The sequence below is a fragment of the Electrophorus electricus genome, chromosome 3 (assembly GCF_041902795.1).
Source record: "Electrophorus electricus isolate QZ-2024a chromosome 3, ASM4190279v1, whole genome shotgun sequence".
NCBI lineage: Eukaryota > Metazoa > Chordata > Actinopteri > Gymnotiformes > Gymnotidae > Electrophorus > Electrophorus electricus.
This window is the reverse complement of record NC_137499.1, coordinates 33,241,379-33,263,086: the sequence shown is the minus strand read 5'-3', so window position 1 is coordinate 33,263,086 and position 21,708 is coordinate 33,241,379. Positions and strand designations below refer to the sequence as shown.

At 41.5% G+C, this 21,708-nt stretch overlaps 2 protein-coding genes across 4 annotated transcripts; one reads left to right on the top strand and one right to left on the bottom strand.

Annotated features, from left to right (window-relative positions):
• Window positions 1-290: 290 nt before the first annotated feature.
• Window positions 291-5,778, bottom strand: jpt2 (Jupiter microtubule associated homolog 2). Of its 2 annotated transcripts, none has more exons than XM_027014666.3 (5): window positions 5,591-5,778; window positions 4,309-4,460; window positions 2,634-2,791; window positions 2,379-2,421; window positions 291-1,737 (listed from the first exon to the last, which is right to left on the bottom strand). In XM_027014666.3, the coding sequence occupies exons 1-5, from the start codon at window positions 5,644-5,646 to the stop codon at window positions 1,520-1,522; spliced, it is 627 nt and encodes a 208-aa protein (XP_026870467.3). In that variant the 5' UTR covers window positions 5,647-5,778; the 3' UTR covers window positions 291-1,519. The 2 variants fall into 2 exon arrangements, with proteins under 2 accessions (XP_026870467.3, XP_026870469.3); XM_027014668.3 differs by having other exon boundaries at window positions 2,634-2,779; window positions 5,591-5,773.
• Window positions 5,779-6,544: 766 nt separating this feature from the next.
• Window positions 6,545-21,539, top strand: cramp1 (cramped chromatin regulator 1). Of its 2 annotated transcripts, none has more exons than XM_027014612.3 (20): window positions 6,545-6,635; window positions 8,805-9,175; window positions 10,531-10,733; window positions 11,047-11,200; window positions 11,752-11,835; window positions 11,962-12,010; window positions 12,138-12,223; window positions 12,555-12,678; window positions 13,303-13,384; window positions 13,591-14,439; window positions 14,615-14,780; window positions 14,890-15,056; window positions 15,843-15,911; window positions 16,715-16,796; window positions 17,278-17,382; window positions 17,501-17,664; window positions 17,860-18,049; window positions 18,202-18,366; window positions 20,372-20,517; window positions 20,748-21,539. In XM_027014612.3, exons 2-20 carry the CDS (start codon window positions 8,806-8,808, stop codon window positions 20,865-20,867), a joined length of 3,375 nt encoding a protein of 1,124 aa, XP_026870413.2. In that variant the 5' UTR covers window positions 6,545-6,635; window position 8,805; the 3' UTR covers window positions 20,868-21,539. The 2 variants fall into 2 exon arrangements, with proteins under 2 accessions (XP_026870413.2, XP_026870412.2); XM_027014611.3 differs by lacking the exon at window positions 6,545-6,635 and adding an exon at window positions 8,046-8,422.
• The last annotated feature ends 169 nt before the right edge of the window (window positions 21,540-21,708 follow it).

Sequence of the window (21,708 nt, the reverse complement as noted above, 5' to 3'; positions counted from 1 at the left end):
TCTTCAGCTTTTTCGTTCTTCCAACGTTTTCAGTTAAGTTGACTCAAGCCAGCTGAGAAGCAATTTCACTACTTTGACAAGCATATCCAAATAAACCGATTAAAAATTAATGCAACAGAAATGGGCACTTGGAGTTTGCAGCGACGTCTGCATTCACTTGAAACCCTGCGCAAGGAAGAGGAGCTGAATCCAACACAATCACTCAGGGCAACCCAGTAAAACAAACCAAGATGTCAAGGCTTCATATAAGCATGTAATTTAGCTAAACAAAAAGAAACTACGCAAAAATGTATGAATAATCAAAACATGTTTATTGCAACACCATTTTCTGTGACATTCTCACACGTGGCTGCCAGCAAGTGTGGTTGCAAACACGCTTTCTACGTGTCATACTAGGCGTCCCAAATGCCGTTTTAATTTAAAACAAAAAGGTCAAGCTGAAGGTAGGGGAAGGAAAAAAACAAAAAAACAAAACAAAAACAAAAACCCAGATTCATACAGTAATGGTGAAAATGAACACTTTGGCATTCAGCACTAAACAGGACTCCCAGAGCACCAACTTCCATGCATATTTCTCAGAGTTCATCCTAAATACCTTGAAGATTGAACAGCAGAAAATGAAGCAAACAAACAAAAAATAGATAGATTGAGTTATGTTTGTTGAAGCGTTGCATGTATGTCGGCACCTGTTCTGTTACTGCATTACAATCTGGTGGTCGTGGGGAGGGGGGGGGGGGGTGCACCATGTCAACATGGCAGTGCACTCATTTTGGTATTATGCACTGAACACTTGTTTGGCTGCACGTCCTCCAATTGTGCACATTCCTAAGAGGTTGTCTTACATACTGGAGGATCAAAGTTTCCAACCAGGTCCTCCATTCTTGTGCTCCCTGAGAATCGTGACATTACAAATCACCCATTTGAAATTCAGAGGGAACCTGACCATCTCTGAGCCCACTGGCAGCAAGGATGCAAGCCAACAGAATGCTCACTGATTTTCAGAGGCATGTTAGAACAAAGCTTTCCAGTCCCCATCGTGAAGATGCACTGCTACACTCGAGTTTCCCATGCTCCAGCAAGACTGATCATCTTATTTTTAATCAAGATTTGTGAATTTAAACCAGGTGTTTAAAGAGTTTAAGGTTGCCATGGTGATGGACAGTGGTTTTAGTTGAACATTACATAGATCTGCATTCTATACATTATCAAACTAAGAGAGCATTTTCTTATTAAGCACAATCAAGCAGCAAGTCTGAATGAATTGAAATGAACAATTCCACTGATTGAGACCGCAACAATTACTCAAACCGTCAGATAAAAAGGACGAGCATTTTGGGAATGAGTTAGAAAGTGCAAAGAGTTAAGGAATGAGAGAGCAGTGGAGAAATTAAAATAAGGAAGCAAAACAAGAACACTGGACCTTCTGAAAGTAGGTGTCTTAAAACAAGAAGGTTAGGTAGCAATATTAGTAAGAGAGAACAGAATGAGAGGGGGATGGAGAAAAAGAAAATGGCACTGGTCAGTAAAAGACCACACTGGATTTTCCACCGGGGGGATTAATCACTCTGTTGTGTGAGCGCGGGCGTGGTCCGAGGCGTGGCTCATGGTCTTTCTCCGTTGGCTGTTGGGGGGCCGGCTCAGCATCCTGCTTGGATGTGGGTGCAGCTGGTGGTACCTCCTTGGTGGGTGTGGCTTGAGGAGTCTCCTTCACTTCTTTTGTCTCCTTAGGCTGAGTCACTGCCATGCAGATTAAATTGATCATTGCCAATGAAACTTGCATTTTTAAAAATTCTCTGGAGACTATGGAAATAACTTAAAAGTTGCTTATATTAAGAGAAGACAAAAAGGGGAAGGTTTTAGTCTTTAGCTCACTGGGAGACACACTGAGTAATGGGTATTGGGTATACCGCCTCCATAGCTATACCAAATAGCTACTGTATTCTGAAGTCATCTGACTGTCCTGGAACGCTGTACCCTGTTTACATTTCATCAACCTTTGCTGACATTTTTCATGAAATGACCTAGTTTTGACCAAAGGGCAGGATGTAGCTGGATGCTTTAAATATATAATGTAAATGTACTTACAAATATTGTTTATGTAGACAGAATAAACTAATGTAAATACAGGCAGAGTATCCACACATTGCCTGGATTTCATGAATGACCCGTTTTCAAAACAGGTCATAGAAGGAGGACACTGGAAACATGGCACAATTGTATAGAGTAGAAGACAAGTTACCAGCAGTCAACTAACTTCTGAGTACACAGAATCAACCGAATAAAAATATTAAGCTGCAGGTAGAGCAAAAGAGTAGTGTACCTAAAAGTAATAACATGCATTTCTACATAACTTACAGTGAACTGGGTCATTTCCTTACCTGGTGGTTCAGGTGCAACAACCACACCCACGCCTATATTGTCCTGTGAAAACGAGAGGGGGGCTCGTCAGGGATCAAGTGACAAGAGAAGCCCTTTCATTGACTTCCATTATACTGGCCATTGCCTTATGAAATACTTGACAATTGTTCTAGTTTTTAGTACATACAGATATCAAACATGAATGAAAACATTAAACAGTTATATTTCAAATAATCATAGAAACATATCAGTTTTTATCTTCAGTGGTAACGAACCTTTGGTTTGTTTGGATGACTTTTGACAGTGGGTTGGTCTGACTCTGGTCCACCAAAGATGTTGCTATTCACTCCACCTGGAGGGATGGGCTTCTGATGAGGGGGAGGTGCCCCAGCTTCTCCAAAAATTCCACTGCTCTTTCCACCTGTGAGGAAAACTGACAAATCAGCACCCACCAAACTTTTAAACCAAAAGGTACACACTATACATCTTTAAATGTGTTTAAAAAGCAATGATGCAATGAGACAAAAAACAAAACAAAAAACAAACAAACAACAAAAAACCACAACAAATTATTGCTTGGATACTACAGCAGGACCAGGCACACATGGCTAACCATGTTGACAAGCTTCTGAACAAAAGTAAGTTATATATAAAACTAACATCATTTTAGAATTTAATTAATTATCTGTATACAATTTCTCATCATTTTAATTTATATTTTCTCTTTTTAAAAATGTGCACACAGCTGCTAACCAGTTGCTTCAGAATACTAGCTTTTGAATGACAAAAATGTAAACATTCAGATACCCTCACCATTGATGCTTTATACAAAGAAGCAACAATTTTTTACTGCATGATTACACAGTTGTTTACAGAATTTTATTTTATTTTTTACTCTTTAAGTGTATAGGTCTATGCATTTAATAATATAAATGTAGCTCGGTGGTTAAGGTACTTGACTTGTAATTGGAACATTGCTAGTTCAAGCCACACCACTGCCGGACACCTAAGTAAGGCCCTTCACCTTCAATTGCTGAAGTTGTATTCAGTCATAATTGTAAGTCATTTGGATAAACACGTCCACTAAATTCCATAAATGTAGGATTTATAAAACTTTGCAGTCGGTATCTAGGATCTTTTGTTTGCACCTATATACCCATATCTGTTCTTAAAACAGAGAAGCCACTTTGATATGCACAATAAAGGACTTAAATATAAAGACAAATGTAAGATGTTTGTCTCATCTCATCACACGTGGGCTCCAAGTCTGCTAACAATACCTCTGGGCCCAATTCGTTTCCCCATTCCTAAGAGCAGATACCAACATCAGCATGGACTTTTCTAGAACATGCCACAGTCTGAGAGCCAATCAGATGGCAGACTCAACAGTGCCTACAAGAGAACGACCTAAAGTGAAGAACTAAAGCAGAGGCCTGACCACCCATATCATCCATGGTTGTTATAATTTGTGTTAGAAGACTGAACATGAATACACTAAACATCAGATTGATATTTAAAGCTATGAAATGACCAGTCTGATATTTCACAAAAGTGCTGTGACAAACTGTTTAGTGTAAAGAAATTCCTCCCATTTGGTTTGAAACCTTTTACCTCAATTGACAATTTGATTTCATCACATAGAACTTTAGAATTGACTGGTAGCTCCTAATGACAGTAGATTTGGAACTTAGCATGGGGGAACTAGAAATGGCCAGTGACCAACAATTAGTACAATAATGCAATTCAAGATCATTGCTCACAGAGAAGAACTGCAAGTCAGTCACAGGGAGTGAGAAAGGAAACATGTGCATGCAAGTTAACCAACCATACTCTCCTTATACTACCCGTTTACTCTGTGGTGAAGATTCTCAAACACTTGCAAATGATCCAAAAGATATAAAAGGGAAAATGAGTGCTCAGTTTGCATTAGAAAAACACTTATTCCCTTACCTGGGGGGTTGGAACGTTTGGGACCACCTTGAGGCTCCTCTGCTGGTGCAAAAACAGTGGAGGCCATCTTATCTGGCCGCCTGGAAGCACCAGTGTCTTCCTCATAGCCGCCAAATATATCACTGCTGCCACCTCCGGGAGGCCGCAAAACCCTGTAGTTACACACATATGCTGTAATTCAATAAAATTTGTTAACTCTCAGAACCAATAACAAAATTACCAAAACGGCTGGACCCCGACACATTTACCTGCATTAACATACACTATACACAAAAGGTTTTTCCTAACTAATATTTCACTAAATGTACAGACCAAATTCTGTCAAAATAAATAAATACAAATCACACACACACACACACACACACACACACACACACACAGAGAGAAAAAGAAAAGGATCTTAACTGCAGTACAACAAAGCAGAATTCTTCAACACCAAAAATACCGAAAAGCGCCACCATGCATCGAGGGCCACTCACATTAGAAAGATACGAAAGAGGCGGCAAGGTCGGCATTCGTGATGCACTACAGACCAGTCAGAGACCAAAGGGTCCACATGACAGCCATGTTTCAAATTTTTCATCGTATATGTGGTAAATGACATATGTGACACAAATACTTTGCATCTCCAATCCGGTTTATAGTCTAGCTAATTCGGTAATGCTTTGCCATTTTGAAAACTAGATTTACAACACGGAACACATCGCATGCATAGTCTAAAAATCATTAGGTTATATTCAGGAACAAAGGATTTGTGCATATTCTAAAATATTAAAAGTTCGATGACAGTAAAGAATCCAACTGTTTTTCATCAAACATAAAAGTTTTAAATGTTAGCTAGCTACTGCTAACAACTTAACGGTTAATTTACTATAACGCTAACTGCTAGCTAGCCATCCTAGCTAGGTACGCTAGTTGGCCACTCATAATCAGGAAGGTAACCTAACGCTAGACTGTAGAATCTCAGGAGCTAACTATAGCTAACGGCAGCTGAAGTTCGCAGTCTTAGACTTACTATTGCTTAAATTTTCATAGAACTATGTTCGGGCAAGATTAAATTATTTTCAAATTATTTCAGAGGCATGGCATAACCAGGCCCTTCTTAACTGGTTCATTTAAATTAGCAAAAAGCTCTTGTTACATGCTACTTGACTATCTTGGGTATCTACGAGCTAGCCAAGTTCCTTTTTCGACTCTCGCAGGATTTTCACCGAGCTGACTAGCGAACATGGCTAACAGTCTACCACAGACTTAAAATTATTCAGAAGCAAGTGAATCATACCTTGAACTTGTTTTTGCACTACTGTCAAGTCCCTGAAACGTATTCGTGGAAGTCATTGTCGCTTGATTCCTTCTGAGAAGAAGGCTAAGTCTCTTTAGTACTGTACAATATTAAAACCGTCACGCTAATGCAACTGCAAAAGTTCGCCACAAAAAAAACAGCATTTAGAGACAATAACCACGCCCAAGAGGACGGTCCACGTGTGTGGAAGTCAAAATAGAGTCCCAAAGCACCGTGTAACTGGGTCCTGCATTAATCAATCACACTCAACTGGGAGCCTATTGGATACAATGAAACGTATGTCAAAACAGATTTTGCAAGTTGATTGGCTCAATAGTTACTTTTTTTACGGCTTAATCAATACGTCAATAAATGTCTACATTATTGTTCTGATAAAAACAGTATAGTTATATACATAATTACAAATTCAGCAATATGAAGTCTCTATGAGGCTATTTTTATTATACTCCTGTTTAAGGTAATCCAGGGTTCTTTTTGTTCCTTAAATCTGGAAAGAAAGAAAGAAAGAAAGAAAGAAAGAAAGAAAGAAAGAAAGAAAGAAAGAAAGAAAGAAAACAGTTCCTTATTTGTGCTTTAAATATTAGCCTGCATTAAGTGTGTTCTCTTGTTTATGTTGTTGGTAGGGATTTGCATAGTAATAACAATCAGACGATAAATGTAAACAAAGAAACATTATTTTTGAAGCTAGCTGACAACCGTATATTAATATACCAAATCAGTTATCTCCAGTTGAAATTTTGTGAAGTATAACATTTATTTTACTTATACTGGCAAGTAAAATGAACATGAATTTAGCACGACTCTCAATGGCAACTGGATCAACCACGCCCTAACAAGCAGCTATTGCACGTTCCAGCCACGTGCTAAAAGTAACCAATCAGAGGATTTGTTTTTGAGCGGTAGTGGGCGTGGTCAATTACGCGCAACAAACAGGAAGAGTTGATGGTGTCTGCAAGGTAGCTGGTTATCTTTGCTCTTCGCCTTGTAGTTCTCAGTTCACCCAAATCGATATACGCCATACAAGGTAAAGTGTTAACTTTTAAAGTGAGTTTTTGTAATCGTTACTACTGACTCTAACGCCTAAGCGTGATGTCTCCGACCCCTACTTACAAGGTTATTGGCAAACTTAATTGATACCTCGCTAAATGTTAGCTAGCCAAGTCGCTAGTTAGCAAACGGCTGTGTTCGGAGGTGAGTTAACTTGGTCAGATGACTTGGTGGCACTTGTTGCCTGTTTTATTAAGGATCTAGTTAGCCAGCGAAACAGTATAACTTCTGTTTAGCTAATAAAGGGTAACTTGCTCGGTAGCTTGCTATGTTAAGCTACAGGTTGAGGTTACGTTGAACAGAACCTTGAACCTTGATATTTTGACGCTAGTGGACACAAATCAGTGCTAAGAGCCTCTGAACCTTGATTGGGTGATATTTTGACGCTAGTGGACACAAATCAGGACTCTTAGCACATTTTCTCCTTCTACTGTGGTCTCTCTCTCTCTCTCTCTCTCTCTCTCTCTCTCTCTCTATATATATATATATATATATATATATATATATATATATCTCTCTCTCTCTCTCTCTCTCTATATATATATATATATATATATATATATATATATATATATATACATACACACACACACACAGACAAATACAGTATGCCTGATCATCTAGCTGCTTTTCGCATTCTGTATTCTGACAGACTAACTTTTATAGAAGTTAGAAGTTTTTATATGCTTTCACTGGTATAGATGCTCCTCTTAAGCGGTGACTGTAGCCTATTCACTAAGACCAGCAGCTGTCAACATTTGTCGACATTACTGGTTAGCTAAGCAGCTATGACCAGCCTAAAATAGCTGACATTTTTTCTAAGTATCAGTACCATATTGTTTAAAACCCCCTTTGAGCTGAAGTGTAGGATTCTAGCTAGTTTATAATAAAGAACGCGTCAACCCTTATACATGCGTAAAACACTTTATGTTGATTATGTGCATATTTTAGGTTTACAAATAGTTCGTTTTCTATTTTTGCCTCAGCTGGAGAGAAGGGCACCCCATTTTTGGCAAATTTGCAGAGTCTATAACTTGTGCTGGTAAATGGCTGTCAAATCCAGAGTTAAACGGGATGCCATTGTGGATCAGAGCCGAGCTCATTATGGTCAGTGTTATAACTATAATAACCAAAGTGACCCTGTGACACGTTCATTTTATAGTGTAATACGTAAAGCGACACACCACGTCCACTTCCCTGATTAAGTGTAGTTTATCTAAACTATCATGTGCTTATACAGATAAATTGATGCTTATTTATGTTTACAGTCGTTTTTGTATTGTTTGGAAGACTGTGTATTATTTGTTACCCAGTAAAACGTAAATTAATTAGAAAACAACATCAGTGAAGTTATGATGACGTAGTTACAACAAAGTCCAGACTCGGAGTGAGGAGGTGCTGAGTAGGATTTTGCTGTCTTAAACGTGGAGTCTTCGTTAATATGGAATGATCAGTCAGTTTCCGTCGTAGTTCGTTTGTGTTTTCTTTCCCAAAACATTAGTGTGTATGTCCTACACAGAGGTTTCTTGTTCTGCTCAAAGCATGGAGTTGGTGAGTCGGAGTGTAGCTGGTACTTCGAGAGTGAACAGTTGAGCTGCGCGTATCTGAAGCTCAGTCCAAGCAGCAGCAGGGAGAGGACGAGTCTAGCTCACCTCCTTCTTGGTTGGAATATGTTTAAATTGGACAAGTATTGGTCTCCAAAATCTTCGGACTCATGGTGAAGAGAAAGAAGATATCGTGCGCTGTCGAAGAGCTGGAAAATGGGTAACAGTGCTTGAAAAACAACCACTTTAACTAGAGGTCGAATGCGCGAAAGATTTTCGTCGTCGTATTTCGTTCGAGCAGGGCGCTAAAGTGTAGGCGCTCGCATTTGAATATCTGATTAAATAAAACATAACTCGCTACTCAAGTTAACCAAAACTAGGCAAATGAGTGAACTGGGTTGAATCAAAATATTGTCTTTTGGTTGAAATCCTAAGTGTGTAAATAGGTATTTTTTCGATATGATTTGTCGGGACGGTGAGAGGGGATTTGAAACAAACAGCGGCGGCCATGTTGAGTTGAAGAGAATGTCGCCTTTCTAAGTTGATCGCTATTTTGTTTTATACAAAATGTTTTAAAATATGTTTACAATGTGTTTTGTCAGGATGACAGTGGGCAATGGGGGCAGCTTGGGAATCGAGGGAGCAAACAAACCAGCTGGAAAGCTCGAAGCCTGCGAGGATGAGGAGAGCGCAGAGCAGGCGAACGAGCAGACGAGTACAAAGAGAGACGGAGAGGAAACACTTCATCCATCAACTACGGGTAGTTCCAATTCGCCCCAGACTCTTTCCACCTCATCGCCGAGCCCGTCCGGACCCCAGTCAAACCCTCCAGCTTTCATCTCGCCCCCTCCCGTACCACACAGTCAGGACCAACATCATTTTCTCCGCTCCAGCGTGCGACCTCCGAGCAAGCGGATCCGGAAAGATATCAATGCCCCGACGGTGAATGGTCACAGCGGGGCAAGAGCGAAAGGTGAGTAGCCCTTTCGCAGAGTGTCCACTCACCTGTATTACGAAAACTTTGGCAATTATTCATATTTTGGCAGGTGAAGCGATATTTACTCGATGCTGCTACATCCTGATATTATCTTGTACAGCTTGGTATGGACGTAGAAAGCAGAGAAAAGCGGTTTAATGAAAAACGGGAAACTATAGCGACCAGCATACTAATTTGACAGCTGCGTCCTTGTTTTTATGGCTACTGAGTTAAAATTGTTGATTTGTACATTGATTTAAAAGCGTAGGTTGAGTAGCATCTAGAAATTGAATTGACACATTGCTAAATTTAAGAATCACTTTTCAAGTTGGAGAGCTTTTGCCGCAGCTAGCGTATGTTAATTTATTGGTTTATTCTTTAATATGGGGATTTTCAAATTGGAGAATACAGTGTGGCTTCGACTGGCATTTAGGAGTGTGTTATGTTGAATTCAGAATCAGAATTTAATTTGGAAGCAAAATGGAGGCGAGTGGTATTGCTGGTGGTCCTTGGAGTATCCTGGAGCTCTTGGTAGATGCTCATATGTTCTGTGAGTGAGAGAGAGTTGGTGGGGGGGTAGTGTTGTTGGCTTCTCTTTCTCTCCACGTGTTGTTTTTGGATGAGTGCAGTGAGCAGCAGGTCTGGAACACCTCTGAGTGGCTTCTCACATGCACACTTCCTGGCATGTGTGTACATACTGCCAACATACAATTCATGCACTACAGTAAAAAAAAAAAAGTAAATTAAAATACAGTATTTTTTTCCAATCTGTAACTTGTACATCTTTTACAAATTACAAAGTGCATTTGTATTTTAGGATGCAAGGTACGTCACTTGGGTTTCTAGTAAAGAATAATTCACAATAATTCTGTAGTAGGTATATAGTAGGACTGACCACTCCTCTAGTCTGTGCTGGTCTCAGGCTGAATATCATCACTGACTTGATGAATTATATTCTTTTAGAAAATCTACTTACATTCTACACTGTCTTCTGTCATATTTGTGTATTTGTTGCTGAGCTATATCTGTGTATGTGTGTGAGCCACTCTGGAGTGTGGCATGTGTTTAAACACCGTTTTCAGTTAGCATACAATATCCAAAATAAGATCTTGTCTGCATAAACATGTTAGTTATACCAAGTCTGTTCACCGACTAGTGCACATGTTTTGGTATTCACTAATATACAGCTAGGCAAGTGTTTGCAGTTATGAGATGTCCATGTGTAAAACGCCATCAGGTTTACCTGGTTTTCATGGATGCTGTTTGCTTGTTTAGAAGATTTTGACATGGAGCACTTACTCTCACGCTATCTCTCTCATTCTCTCTGTCTCTTTTTTTTTTCTCTGGCCCAGGGGGTGATACAGTCCCTGCTGTGTCTACATCAGGCCATGCAGGTTCTGGAGGAGGGTCTGGAGCAGGAGGGACCTCTCGCTCGGCCCCTAGGCATCAGGCACCGGTGGAGAAAGATGAGGGGGGAAACCAGAAACGTGCACGCAGACAGTGGGAGTCCTGGAGTACAGAAGACAAGAACAGTTTCTTTGAAGGACTTTATGAAGTAATGTTTTATTCATCTGGACATTTTGCTACATTTTAAAAATTCTTTAAGTTTTTTAATCCTCAGGAATTTTGTGTATTTCACATTGTGATCAGTCTGCTAATGCACCATTTAAAAAAACAAAACAAAAAAACAAGGTCTTTAAAAAATGACCTGTTGGTCAATCTCCTGCAGAAGTATGTATACACTGTGATTGTTAGTGTTGAATATTTTAATATTTTTTTAAAAATAATGGATACTTGGTGTGTTGCATATGGCTGACTCTTCCCTTATTCTGTTTCTCTCTCTCTCTCTCTCTGCCTCTTTTCTTCAGCATGGGAAGGATTTTGAGGCCATTCAGAATAACATTGCACTGAAGTATAAGAAAAAAGGCAAGCCTGCCAGTATGGTCAAGAACAAAGAGCAGGTCCGCCACTTCTACTACAGGACGTGGCATAAGATCTCCAAACACATTGACTTCAATAACGGTGAGACACATGGGCAGGTTTACACCCACAGTGGCTTTCACACAATAATAAATAATAAAACAATAATGGATTTATAATGCACTTTTCTTAACCTCAGTGGGCTCCAAAACAACAATAGAAACTATAGAAAACAAAATCAAACATGCATGAAGTCCAGACTAAAAAGATAGCAGTGTAAAGTAATAAGCTCTCACACTCAAGCATTTAAGTTTGCAGGGAGACTGCTGTAGACTGAGAGAACTAAGAGAGTGCAAAGCGCGAGAAGGAGTATAAAACTTACAATATAGTGGGAGGCTTTTTAGTTTCATACATGAATGCTCTTGAAAAGGAAGAAGCCACCATGTGTAGGCAGATATAAAATAAATCTTGCTAATGTGCTTCTACAGCAAAAAATTCAAGTATCGTTTTGATTTTGATTTCATGCTGTTTTTCTAACATGACTGAACTATGTTGTGTGAATGTGCACCTATAATGATGCAGACATAGTATAAAAGGGAAGATGTTCATACGCATGTCCAGTTTTTTTTTTCCTAATTCCTTCTCTTCCTCAGCATATTCCCGTGTACTGAAGAAATCTTCACAGGAACTCTATGGCCTTATATGCTATGCTGAGCTCAGGAAGAAGGTTGGAGGATGTAAGTAGTAGCTGCATTGATTGGTCAGAGGGGTGGGGCTTGTAACTGTTGCATCACAAGGGGGCATGTCTAACTTTTCTCTCTCTCTCTCTCTCTCTCTCTTTTTTCTTTTTTTCCCCCCACCAGTAATGGATGACAAGAATGTGGCCAAACTCAATGAGCTCATACAGCAGGGGTAAGTATGTGTGTGTGATGGGGTAAGAGAGGGAAGGTGAGAGGCTGGAATATGTGGATAGTTCGTTTTAAAATTGGTGAAAGTATAACACAGGTGTGTTGGTGTTTTTGTGTGTGTGTGGTTTCAGGGCTACCACGGTTCGCTCGAAAGGCAGGAACCTGAGGATCAAAGCCCCCATGTGCCGTGCACTGAAGAAGCTTTGTGACCCAGATGGTAGGTGGGGTAGGGGGGTGGGAGTTGGTGAGAAAGAGATGGTGTGTATGTGTGCATAAGTGTATTCACTTGAGAAAATGAAGATGAACATGTCCTGGAATGGACATCTGAAGAGACAGAAAGTGGGTCCAGTACTGGTTAGGGAGAGAGTGAATGGCTGTAGAGTCTGTGGCACACCTCTAGTGTGTAGGTAGGGTGAGTCCTGTGTTTCTATGGTTACTGACTGTATGACTGACTATGGGAGGAGATTGAGGTTGTGGGCAAAATAGGGGAACAGTGAATGTAATTGTCACTCTACCCTATTCTGTTCTTTTTTTTCTCCTTCTCTCAGGAGTGAGTGATGAGGAGGACCAGAAGCCTGTTCGGTTGCCACTGAAGGTCGCTGTGGAGTTGCAGCCGCGTAGTAACCACTCTTGGACTCGAGTTCAGAGTCTAGCCCATAATCCTCGGCTCAGGTGAGTGTCGCCAGCAACGTGCAGCTATGCACGCTGCTCTTGGCTCAGACGAGCTCTATCTGAATCCACTTCACACAAGTCTTGCATCTCACAGCTATCAGATATTTGCCTGCTCATCCCAGCAGCTGACATTTGTCCGTCTATAAAAATCAGAGGCAGCTTTTTTTAAAAAGCATCCTGTGCTGTTGTCGTTAAATCAAGACTATTCAGTGTTTTCTGTGCTACATTATGATGCCCATATGTCTACATGGTTTAAAGATTGAGCTAGATCGAAACCAAAGTAGAGTGAATATCTAGGAATATTTGGGTATTCCCAGTCTGTATCACATGTATTAGTCTGTATCAGTGTTTGAATGGGGGAAAAAATAGTAAGTCATCGAACTGCAAGGATTAGCTGATACTTTTGGTCTCTTGATATTGCCTCCAAAAGCCACTCATGCCTCATCATTTATAAACCTTAAATATGCTGTATGTTTGCCACATGACTCATTCACCATACATCTGCGTTATATATAACCTCATGGTGTTGGCAAGCTGAACATGGTCTTAGCCCTGGTACTTATCTGTTTATGCAGATATCTGTCCCTGTTGCTTGGTTGCTGACGTCAGGTATGCTTGTTTTAGGATGGTAGTCGAGTTGCATAGGAAGGTATCCAGCCTTATTGAGTTCCTGAAACAAAAATGGGCCATTCAGGACCAACGAATTGTATCCTTTTCTTCACAGATGTCTGTTGTATGCCAATGAGAAACCTTATCACTGTGTGTTCTTCCACATCAGTGAGAGGTGTTTTTCCTTATTGTTTGTCTCTCTGTGTTTGATCTGTGTATTTTTGTGGTGTTTCTGTGCCTTGGAACAGATTAATGTTTTCTGTTATCAGTTCAGTATAATGACCTTAACACCAGTGCGTGTAGCTTAAGAGCCTGGCAGAGCGGGAGGCTCTTGAGGGTGTAGCACTGCCTGGCCAGTCTGAGGAGCTGTTCCTGTACCCAGCAGAGAGCAGTACAGTCATCGCTCTGCCAGGGGTGGCCCGTGTTGTGCACTCTAAGGCCTCCTGCACAGTGCACTGGCAAGAGAGCGGGCGGGGCCGTCCGGGGGTGAGGGACCTGCCTGCTGCCCACATCCTGGGCATCCAGCCTGTGCGTGGGGCAGGTAAACCTGGCAAGGGAGGCTTGGGGAGTGGGGACTCAAAAAGAACCGAAGGACAAGCCCCTGAGGGATCGGATAGCAATGCCTCCGCTCCTGGGGCAGAGGGCAATTTAAACCTGGTCCATAACACTAACACTCCCATTCCTGTCACTTCGTCTACAACGCCGCCCTCCTGTCTAGGACAGGAGTGTAGCGCATCTGTGACTGCTGACACAGTAAGGACATCTCACACCCAAACCTGTGCTAGTGGCAAGGCTAAAGAGACTGTCAATCAAGGAGAGTCTACCATGACAGACCATAGCAAAGAAGAATCTACACCAGGAAGCGGAGCCATGACAGATGGAGCACTGCCGCCGCCTCCTGAGCCCACAGGACGCATTGAGGAAGCAACCGGAACTGGCCGCTCCCCACAGCAAATCCGGGAAGAGGGCTGGAGCTCGCAGGGCTCTGAGAACGTGACGTTGGCTGAACTTTACCTCATGCTGGGCAAGCCTGGGAAGCTACAGTTGGAGTATGAGTGGCAGCCCAAGCCCCGCCCCTCAGCCCTGCCCAGTTCTCACCGTGTGCTTCGCTGCCTCCTCAGACTTGTATCGTCTGAGGTGAACCCCAAACCTGTGAGTCACTGTGTATTCTTGACCGTCACTGTGACCTCTTGCCCCTGACGGTTGCATGTTATTTTTGTTTTTTGTTTCATTTTTTTAGAATAGGATAAGCACCACATGCCCATTGAATTCACTCAGAATGTATGTCTCTTTCTCCTTCTCTTTTCTGCTGTTCTTGCTCTCCCAGGCTTTGGATGTGTGCTCAGTGGGGACGTCCCCTCTAAAGCCAGGCCAGGAAGAACAGTCTCTGACGCCACCGGGCAAAGTGCAGCCTGTGGTGACCAGGAGCCCCAGCTGCGGTCGGCAGCAGCACACTGCACGCTCCAAGTTCCTGCCTAATGTCACTGGCGCAGGTGCATAATTTTTCCTGGCCGTCCAACCATCACAACGTCAGTGGATCCGGGTGAGGGTGGAGGCGTGTTGGCAATGCATGAGGTTAATTCAGATGATGATGTTTCACAGGTGCACGGAATATGCCGCGGCCACTGCTGGTTGCTGGGGGTGATGGTGACGGGGCCGTGTTTGCCGTTCCAACGACCCTGCCCCCCAACAGTTCCCGCCACTTACGGATGTTCTCTCCCAATAAGGAGGCAGAACTAGCCTTCCGCCAGCAGTTGGATTCCATCAGTGTGAGTGACTGACTGATATAGAAATCGAACCCTGGTCTAGCATCAATTTATATCAGCCAGGGACATGAATGATACTTAATAATACAGAGTAAATATCTGAATAAAAGTGAAGCACAGAACTTTAACACTGAGTTTTGTTTAATGCGGACATAATGGGTAATGATGCATGATTTTTGTAACATTCTACAAGTGAATGGGGAAATGTGAAATCCTGGAGTTACTCACCATTGCATTAGATTTCAAAGAGGGTTTTGTAGGGTTTTATAACCAGGGGGTTAGTTTCCATCTGCTAAGTTGGTGAGCCACAGAACAGCTTCCTTGGTACCATAATTTGCAGTTACAAAGAGTTTGCTCAATGTCTCACTAAACTTAATCACCTATTGTGGATTTTAACTGGGTCCCTTAAGGCCTAGAGATCCAGATAGTTCATTATTTACGGTCTATGCACAGAGAGGAGAGCATGTGTCAAATGTGTCTGTGCGGGTGCTGGTTACAAAGGTGTGTGTGTGTGTTTCACATGTTTGACAAACTATGGCTTTATATAATAATTTTTAGCAGAATTGAGGGAGGATTTAACAATTGTATGAAGCAGTATTTCTATGCACGTTTGCATCTACTCATTTATGCCATTTTTAAAGCATTTCCTACTTTACGCAGAAATCGAACATTCGACTTTGCCACTTTCTCTCTCGCTCAATTTTAAAACAAAAATTAATATACCTTTTGATCTTCTGTCATTATGTGCAAACGTTTCACTTTTTTAATGTTAGCATTTTCTCTTTTCAGTCGGATATTTTCCTACTAAAGCAGAGGAAGGGCAGGAGTCGTCCCCTTAGGAAACCTCTTGTGGTGCAGGTAAGAGAAACTGGGGCAGATCCTGAGAATAAAATAGAAAATGACTTGTTAATGTTCACATTATAAACCACAATTCAATTCCAGTGTTATGCTCTTGATGGTTCACATAAGTCAAGTGACTTATTATCTGAAATATGATTGAATCTGTCCTCTGAAACAGTACACATGCACACATTGATGTAGGTGGCTTGTGCAAAAATGTATCACCAAAAAAAGGGCATATTTTTGACACAAATCATGGTATTAAAATGGGCCAAATGGACATGCTAGTAGCATCACGTTTTGCTCTGCAGGACAGCACAGAGTTTGTCAGCTGTACATGATCAGGTTGAGAAGGCAAAAAAGCCAGATGGCTAGCTTTTGCTGTTTTCACAGCTACTGTTGTGAGCTACTGTCACTGCTGTTGCTCTCCATTGTTCTGTTGTGCTGATGACTGGCTGATGATGACAGCACTATGCGCATGCATATTGGAGAAAGCCACATGAATTCCGATTTGATGGTTCACATTCATGTTGCATGGCCATAAATTGAGTTCGTATCCAATCTAGGACCACATGTGAAAGTGACTCAAGTCTGATTTCCAAAAAAGATCAGCTATATATGGCCGCACATGAAAAAAATCTGTGTTGCATTAAGGTAAAAATCAGATGTGAGTCACTTTCTACTGGTAATGAAAACACAGCATTTCAGGGTTGGTTAGAAGATTGTTGCTGTCATTGTGGATTGAAACTTGAATTTTGGTCTTAAGTTTGCTTGTAAAAAAAATGGGTATTTAAAGAATTTTTGCTGTGTTTTGCCAACAGCGAACGCTATTGCCCCGAACAACAGGAGACAGTTCCCAGCATGTGTGCTCCTTCTCCATTCTCTCCAACTCTTCAGCTACCGGTAACACAGACACACACCATTAGCTGACTGTCATGAGCATGGATGTTTTCTGTTTGCTTTCACATATCAAGGAAAAAAAGTAAAAGCCCTTGGGGAGAGTTTCCCCAATTTAACGTATTAAACCACACATGGGGTGGTTGACATACAGCAACAGTAACCTAACACTGCCAGTATGTAGTACTGCCTCAGCCTTCTGCCGCTGCTATTGCAGCTGTTGGAGGCAGAGCAGCAATTCTGCCCAGGCATGGACATTCAGATCAGAAATAACTGGCATTTTATTTTTAATATCAGAAACAGTTCAGTCACCTTTTATTGTTCCTCTGATTGAAGTATATTTCTGTTTGTGGTTGCTCAAAATTGAAATTTCTGACTGCTTTCAGCATGACGATATTTCAACATCCATGTTACTTAAAGGAGAAGTGAATTAAGAGATTAAAATATCACTTTTCTTTTGTTGTCTTTGTTGACATTTTTCCTTTAGGCACTGGTTCATTTCGGCCCATTCAGACCCGACTACAGTCAACACGGCCCACTCCTCTCAAACCCTCGCCCACTACAGTGACTCCTTCCTCTAATCAGCTCTCCAGTATGACTACTGTCATTCAGAACTTCAAATGACAAATTCATTCTCTCTGTGCATGCTTTAGCGTCTCCTCTTCTGTTTGCAGTGGAGAGTAATTTCCCTTTCCTCCATCGTGCTTCAGGTGCAATTGACCTGGCAGCGAAGTCTGCCGGCATTATCCCAGGCAGCCCCTGTCAGGAGGTGGAGTCCCCTGCTCTAGGGCCCAGTCTCCTGGAGCCTGAAGCCACAGCGCCACCAGTGTCTACTGCACCTGAGCCTGAACTGCTCCAGCAGGAGTCAGAGGAGGTGAGAGAGAATCGTTGTATACACATACTACAGTCAAAAACTGAGTAGACTTTCATGTTTGTGCTTGCCAGCATACACCACTCATGTGCGTGTGGTAGTACAAGTAAACACTGTATTATATAGCATGTTTTGGTGTACATTGTACACATTAATCTTGACTGCCTTAATTTTTTCTCTTTCTTGTTGCTTTGTTAGGGTTCCTTGCAGAATGGTGTTGCTCCACCATCTCCAGGGGGTGGAGATTCCCTTTTTGCCCCTCCCAGTGTTGCTTCCCTATTGGACATATCTCTACCTGGCCCCCCAGATGAATCCCTCCCGCCTGGAGAGTCAAACACTCACATCAGTGACTCTATTATTGAACTCGCCATCAATTCCGCACACTATGGTGGGTGTGGGGGAACATGCTACTACTTTCTGTGTTAGGTGACATGATTTAGCTTCCTTGCTAAAAATTAAAAAAAATTCTGTTTTAATGTGTAATCTGTGGGTCCTTTCACCTCTCCGTCTGTCTCTTGCTTACCTATTAAACTTTCTTAGGTGATGGTTCGTCTCTTTCTCCTCCAAAACTCAATGGCAGTGACAGATCTAAGCTCCTCCCTTCGCCCAGTGACAGCCCTGCCCATAGCTGGATGCCATCTCCAACACACGACCCTCAGTGGTATCACAACGACTCAAGCGACTCCACTCTTGGTTGCCTGCTCTGTGAGTCCTCACTCAAGTCAAGCTTAATTTCATATACGCTCATACTTGGTGTAGGGGTACACATGACCAGGTCTGAAAAGGTCTGCAGTTTAAGCAAAGAATGGTACAGCATACACCTACAGCTCTTAAGAGTAGGTCAGAAATGTGTATTAAACAGATATATACTTTTTTCCTTCTCAAATGTGTAATATACTATGTTAAAGTATGGTGGTGAAAATTACAATAATCTTTTGAGATAAGGTAAGATACAAGTAGATTAGATGACACATGTTTCTCCCATCAGTATATGTGCTTTTGTGATTTATGCACATCTAAATATTAGGTAAGTCTTTAAAAGTTTAAAATGAGAATAATAATAATAATCATAATAATCATAATAATAAGTTCAGTTTATATTGCGCCTTTCACAGGCACAAGGTCACTTTACAATGATGGTGGGAAAAAAAGTAAAATTAAATGAATAAAATTGACACAAATTGCCAACACAATAATTAATAACTACGGATAAGAAAAGAGGTTATGAAAAGTGTTGGGGAAAGTGGTATGTTTTAAGTTGGAATTTGAAGGAGGAGAGTGTGAAGCAGAGACGGAGAGATTGAGGTAAAGTGTTCCATAGTTTTGGGGCCATGACACTAAAGGATCTGCCTTCTACAGACACCAGTCTAAACTTGGGAATGGAGAGGAGACCTGCATTAGAAGACCGAAGTGTACGGGTGGGGCAGTAAGGATGTAACAGTTGAGCTAGAAAAAGATGTGCAAGACCATGCAGAGCTTTGTATGTAAGGAGGAGCATTTTGAACTGAATACATTCAGGGACGGAGAGCCAGTGTAGCTGATGAAGACTAGGAGTGATGTGGACTGATTTCCTTGTATAAAGAAGGATTCTTGCAGCTGAGTTTTGGACATATTGAAGTGAGCGGATGGTTTTGTTAGGGATGCCAATGAAGAGAGAGTTACAATAATCAGGACGGGAGGTGACGAAGGTGTGAACCAGGGTCTCAGCATCATGTGTGGAGAGCATGGGCCTAAGCCTAGCAATATTATGGAGGTGAAAAAAGGCATTTTTGACCAGAGACTTGATGTGGGGTTAAGAGAGAGAGGAGTCAGAGTACGCCAAGGTTTCAAACCGTGGATAAGGAACTGATCATGATACCGTCCAGATTTAATTAAAGATTGGAGAATTTTCATATTTTGGACTTCGGGCCAATAATAAGTAGAAATTCCGTTTTACCAGAATTGTGTTGATCCACTGCTTGAGAATACAGGAGAATAAAACTGGAGGTGGTAGGGTTGTGTTGGCCTTGGTGCGTCATCCGCATAACAGTGGAAATGAAGACCATGCCTGTGGATAATCTGACCAAAGGGTAGCATATAGATGATGAACAGGAGAGGGCTAAGGACAGATCCCTGGGGAACACCTTGAGTGACAGTAACAGTGTGCGATTTGTGTTTACCTAAAACAACATAACGTGTTCTATTAGAAATGTAGGATGAGAACCATTCAAGAACCGTTTTAGTGATGCTAATGGTTGAGAGGTTGGCAAAGAGTATGTTATGTTTAATTGTGTCAAATGCGGCACTTAAATCTAGAAGGAGGAGAATACTCAGGTCACCAGAATCAGCAGAGAAAAGATGATCATTTAGAACACATAAGAGGGCTGTCTCAGGGCTGTGCATGGGGCGGAAACCAGATTGAAAAGGTTCAAATAAAGTCTGTGTATTTAAGAAAGACTGCAGTTGAGAAGCTACAACTTTTTCTAATATCTTGGCCAGAAAGGGGAGATTGGAAAATGAATGTGCCAAATGAGCATTTGCATTAAAAATGGACTTTATCATGGTTTTCCATTCGTGGTGCTGGAGTACTCCTGCACTACACTGTTTACTGTTTTCCCTTCTAACCCTACTCAACACTGACTCGGCACATCAGTTAATACAGTGAAATAGAAGATGTACAATAATATAGACCCAGAAACTGATCAATCTTGCATGTTTGGCCTCACTGCAGCGAGTCTGGTGTCCCCTGATAAGACTCGTCGCGTTGGCATGACGCCGGCAGGTCCCTCCAGTGGTACAGCTTTACTGGGTCCCAGCCTGCTCGACAGCAACTCCCATGATTCCTTTCAGGCTCGTGGCCTGCCTGATGTAGTTGAGGTGAGAGCCTGTACCAGTTGTCACTCAAATGACAGCTTCATGTAAAGTGAACCCTGTGACTCCCATGGTAAAGAATAAGAAAAAGGTAGTGGTAAAATGAAACAAAGTCAGCAAACAAAGTCAGTGGTCGGTATACTGGAATATACCTGGATATGTTGCGTGTGTTGTTGTTGTTTTTTTTTTAAATTAATTAATTAATTAATTAATTAATAATGTTTGTATGTGTGCAGGTGGATACTCAGCTTGCCTGCATGATGAGTGAAAGCAGCGTTGACCTTATAGACCGCTTCAACGACCTCGCCAAAGAGCTGTCTGTCTCAGAACCGAGCCTCCCTCCTCCAGGGGTCTGAGGTGAAGGGTCAGGGTGAGGAGTTCTTCCCCTGCTCCACATTCAGGGCATTAGATGCTGATTTTACAGAACTCCTTGGTGTCAGACTTGACCCTGAAACACAAACGTGGGATATTAGAATTACAGTTCCTTTGAGTGTGGGTGTGAGAGTGAGAGTGGTTCAGCTTGATGGAAGTGCAATAAAGACTGCCCTGATCCTAAAGAGCCACCAGGATCAAGTGTGTGTGCGCGTGTCTCTACCTGTCATTATGTGGCTGTTGTCTTGTGAGCCACGCCCAGGACACTTTCTAAAAAGATTAGTTTACAAACCAACCTCATGTACAGAAAAGTTCCGCCATACCTGAACAAATATCGCCTCCTGTAAATCTATTTCCTACCTGTTATGTCTGTCTCACTGTTTGTGCATGCGTGTGTGTGTAAATAGCCACGGATGCTGTTTTGCGTCTCTTGGTGTTTTGTTTTATTTTTAATGGATACTAAAGATCTGTCTTTAACTATCTTACACAGAATTCTAAAAAAAAGAAAGAAAAAAAGCCATATTTGTGTGCAGGTGTGTATTTATCTCTTTGTTAGTACCGAGTGTCCCCCGGATTATAGGAAAACATCAGTATTTTGACATTGAGGACATTTAGGTGGTCACCCTGAAGCTTTTTTTTTTTTTTTTTTTCTACAAGATGTTGCAGCTTTTATTTGGAAAGAGCCTAAAGATTACATTTTGGTTACTGAGGTTAATGTTAGGTTTAGGTATAGGAATAGGGTTATTTAGCTGCAGTAGGAGAAGACAATGGAAATCGAACCCCACAAAGTTATTTAACACTGGTCTAATTGACGTGAATGAAGTG

What these genes read in the sequence shown, in the direction of transcription:
- jpt2 (XM_027014666.3), bottom strand. Translation starts at nt 5,646, where the DNA reads ATGACTTCCACGAATACGTTTCAGGGACTTGACAGTAGTGCAAAAACA. An exon ending in CAAACGTTCCAACCCCCCAG is followed by an intron (nt 2,792 to 4,308) that starts GTAAGGGAATAA and finishes CTGATTTGTCAG; the next exon opens with TTTTCCTCACAGGTGGAAAG. An exon ending in GTCATCCAAACAAACCAAAG is followed by an intron (nt 2,422 to 2,633) that starts GTTCGTTACCAC and finishes TCGTTTTCACAG; the next exon opens with GACAATATAGGCGTGGGTGT.
- cramp1 (XM_027014611.3), top strand. Translation starts at nt 8,373, where the DNA reads ATGGTGAAGAGAAAGAAGATATCGTGCGCTGTCGAAGAGCTGGAAAAT. An exon ending in GGAAACCTCTTGTGGTGCAG is followed by an intron (nt 15,912 to 16,714) that starts GTAAGAGAAACT and finishes TTTTGCCAACAG; the next exon opens with CGAACGCTATTGCCCCGAAC. An exon ending in CTCCAACTCTTCAGCTACCG is followed by an intron (nt 16,797 to 17,277) that starts GTAACACAGACA and finishes TTTTTCCTTTAG; the next exon opens with GCACTGGTTCATTTCGGCCC.